Source organism: Calypte anna, chromosome 19, assembly GCF_003957555.1.
Source record: "Calypte anna isolate BGI_N300 chromosome 19, bCalAnn1_v1.p, whole genome shotgun sequence".
Taxonomy (NCBI): domain Eukaryota; kingdom Metazoa; phylum Chordata; class Aves; order Apodiformes; family Trochilidae; genus Calypte; species Calypte anna.
In genome coordinates, this window is record NC_044264.1 from 3,108,362 (window position 1) to 3,111,472 (window position 3,111).

At 65.7% G+C, this 3,111-nt stretch overlaps 1 protein-coding gene across 1 annotated transcript; it reads left to right on the forward strand.

Annotated features, from left to right (window-relative positions):
- Positions 1-718: 718 nt before the first annotated feature.
- On the forward strand, positions 719-2,889 carry FZD9 (frizzled class receptor 9). The gene has a single exon (XM_008501927.2). It carries the CDS (start codon positions 749-751, stop codon positions 2,498-2,500), a length of 1,752 nt encoding a protein of 583 aa, XP_008500149.2. The 5' UTR covers positions 719-748; the 3' UTR covers positions 2,501-2,889.
- The last annotated feature ends 222 nt before the right edge of the window (positions 2,890-3,111 follow it).

Consider the following 3,111-nt stretch of genomic DNA (forward strand, 5'->3'; position numbering starts at 1 on the left):
CTGCCTGTGTGTCCACGGGGCAGTGTGAGGGGGTGCAGCACGGGTGGGGTATGGGGTGTGGGGGGGGGCGAGGGGTGGTGGGGCTATGGGGGTGGATAGGGTCAGGGGGGGTCTGTGCATGCAGCCCACGGGTGGGTGGGAAGGCGGGGGGGGGGGGGGAGGTGTGCTAGGTGTTCACCCACGATTGCCCCACGCCTGAGGGAGAGGGGATACGGGAGGGTGGGTGCTGGTGGCCCGGCCCGGCTTCGGCGCGGGTCCCGGTGCTGGTGTCGAGTCCCAATAGCGGTGCAGGTCCCGGTGCCGGTTCAGAGTCTCAGTCCCGATGCGGGTGCCGAGTCTCCATCGCGGTGCAGGTTCCGGTGCCGGTTCCAAGTTCCGATCCCGGTGCGGGTGCCGAGTCTCGGTCGCGGTGCGGGTCCCGGTGCAGGCTCCAAGTGTCGGTTCCGAGCCCCGGCGCCGGTTCCGAGCGCGGGTCCCGCCCCCCGCCGAGGCGTGCCGGGCCCCTCCTCGGGGCGGGTCCCCGCGGGGGCGGGCCGGTGGCGGGTCCCGGCCGGCGGCAGCGGCGCGGGGGGCGCGGGGCGCTCGGCGGGGCCGCCGCATGGCGCGGGGGGCCGGGGCCGGGGCTGGGGGGGGGCAGCCCCGGCGCGGAGCCTCCGCCGCAGCAGCGGCAGCAGCGAGCGGGGTGTCGGGGCGCGGGGGGCCGGGCGATGGCGGCGGTGTAGCCGCGGGGCCGGGGCCGGGGCCGGCGATGGCGGCGGTGCGGCTGCGGTTGGCCCTGTCGGTGCTGTGGCAGCTGGCGGCAGCCGGGCGCGGGCTGGAGCTGGTGGGGCTGGAGGGGCCGCGGGGGCGGGCGGCGCGGTGCCAGCCGGTGGACATCCCCATGTGCCGGGGCATCGGGTACAACCTGACCCGAATGCCCAACCTGCTGGGCCACGAGAGCCAGCGCGAAGCTGCCCTGAAGCTGCACGAGTTCGCCCCGCTGGTGGAGTACGGCTGCCACGTCCACCTGCGCTTCTTCCTCTGCTCCCTCTACGCGCCCATGTGCACCGACCAGGTGAGCGCCAGCATCCCCGCCTGCCGCCCCATGTGCGAGCAGGCCCGCCACAAGTGCGTCCCCATCATGGAGCAGTTCAATTTCGGCTGGCCCGAGTCTCTCGACTGCGGCAAGCTGCCCACCAAGAACGACCCCAATGCTCTCTGCATGGAGGCCCCCGAGAACGCCTCAGCTGCCGAGCCCCACAAGGGACAGGGGATGCTGCCCGTGGCCCCCCGGCCGTGGCCGCCGGGCACTGTTGAGGGCCGGGGACCCAACAGCCTGGGGGCCTGTGACAACCCTGAGAAGTTCCAGTACGTGGAGAAGAGCCTCTCCTGCGCACCCAGGTGCTCCCCCGGCGTGGATGTCTACTGGTCCAGGGAGGACAAGGACTTCGCCTTCATCTGGATGGCCATCTGGTCCACCCTGTGCTTCGTCTCCACTGCCTTCACCGTCCTCACCTTCCTGCTCGACCCGCATCGCTTCCAGTACCCCGAGAGGCCCATCATCTTCCTTTCCATGTGCTACAACGTCTACTCCGTGGCCTTCATCATCCGCTCAGTGGCAGGGGCTGAGAACATTGCCTGTGATCGGGAGAAGGGTGAGCTCTACATCATCCAGGAGGGGCTGGAGAGCACGGGCTGTACCATTGTCTTCCTCATCCTCTATTACTTCGGCATGGCCAGCTCGCTCTGGTGGGTTGTCCTCACCCTCACCTGGTTCCTGGCTGCTGGGAAGAAGTGGGGACATGAGGCCATCGAGGCCCACAGCAGCTACTTCCACATGGCTGCCTGGGGCATCCCAGCCATGAAGACCATTGTTATCCTCACCATGCGGAAGGTGGCAGGGGATGAGCTTACGGGGCTGTGCTACGTGGGGAGCATGGATGTCAGTGCCCTGACTGGCTTTGTCCTCATCCCCCTGTCCTGCTACCTGGTCATCGGCACCTCCTTTATCCTCACGGGCTTCGTCGCCCTCTTCCACATCCGGAAGATCATGAAGACAGGTGGCACCAACACAGAGAAGCTGGAGAAACTGATGGTGAAGATCGGGGTCTTCTCCATCCTCTACACTGTCCCGGCCACCTGTGTTATTGTCTGCTACTTCTACGAGCGCCTGAACGTGGATTACTGGAACCTGAGGGCCCTGGAGCAGGGCTGCCTGCACCTCCCTGGCCGGCGTGCTGCCAACTGCTCCTTGGAGACCTCGGTCCCCACTGTGGCTGTCTTTATGCTAAAGATTTTCATGTCGCTGGTGGTGGGCATCACCAGTGGGGTGTGGGTGTGGAGCTCCAAGACACTGCAGACCTGGCAGAGCCTGTGCAACAGAAAGCTGGGGGTGAGGACGAGGGGCAAGCCATGCAGCGGGGTGAGCTGCGGTGGGGTCCAGTGCCACTACAAAGCCCCCACGGTCATGCTGCACATGACCAAGACGGACCCGTATCTGGAGAACCCAACACACGTCTAGAGAGGGGGGGTCGCCCCCTCCCCAGGGACAGCGCGCCAGGGGAAGCCGTCCTCACGGGTAAGGGGCGAGGGGACGCTGAGGGGCAGAGGCTGAGAGGTGGAAGGAGGGGGGACGCACAGTAGTTTGGGGTGGGGGGGGACCCCCTGGCACTGCTCCACTGTGACAAGTAGCTGCTTTTTCCTAGAGGTTGTTTTGTTGTTGTTGCTGTTGCCAAATCCAGTGACTCTTCTAACGCTTTCTTTGGGGGGGACAGCGGGGACGGGGCAGGGAGGGGAATAATCCAGCCCGTGTTTATTTAATTCTGTAATTTATTTTAGATTTTTTTTTTTTAATCATTAGCTGCAAGGAATGGAAAAAACAATAAACCCTGGATGTGTTATTTCAACTGAGCCTGGTGCTGTTTGGAGGAATTTGAGGGGGTCGAGAGCAGCCTCCTGGGAGCTCCCCTGCTCAGCAGGTTGGGGCTGCAGTCCCAGTGGTGGGTGCCAGCTGGCCCCAGGGGGCTCGGGTGCCAGCAGAAAGTGGAGGAATGTGCTGGGGGGCTGCCTGCTGGTACCAGGGGGCTCCCTGCATCCCCCGTGTCTGGTTCTGGGGCTCTCTGCCGCCCAGCT

Bases quoted from the DNA above. Each gene is read 5' to 3' on its own strand.
- FZD9 (XM_008501927.2), top strand. From the start codon at position 749: ATGGCGGCGGTGCGGCTGCGGTTGGCCCTGTCGGTGCTGTGGCAGCTG.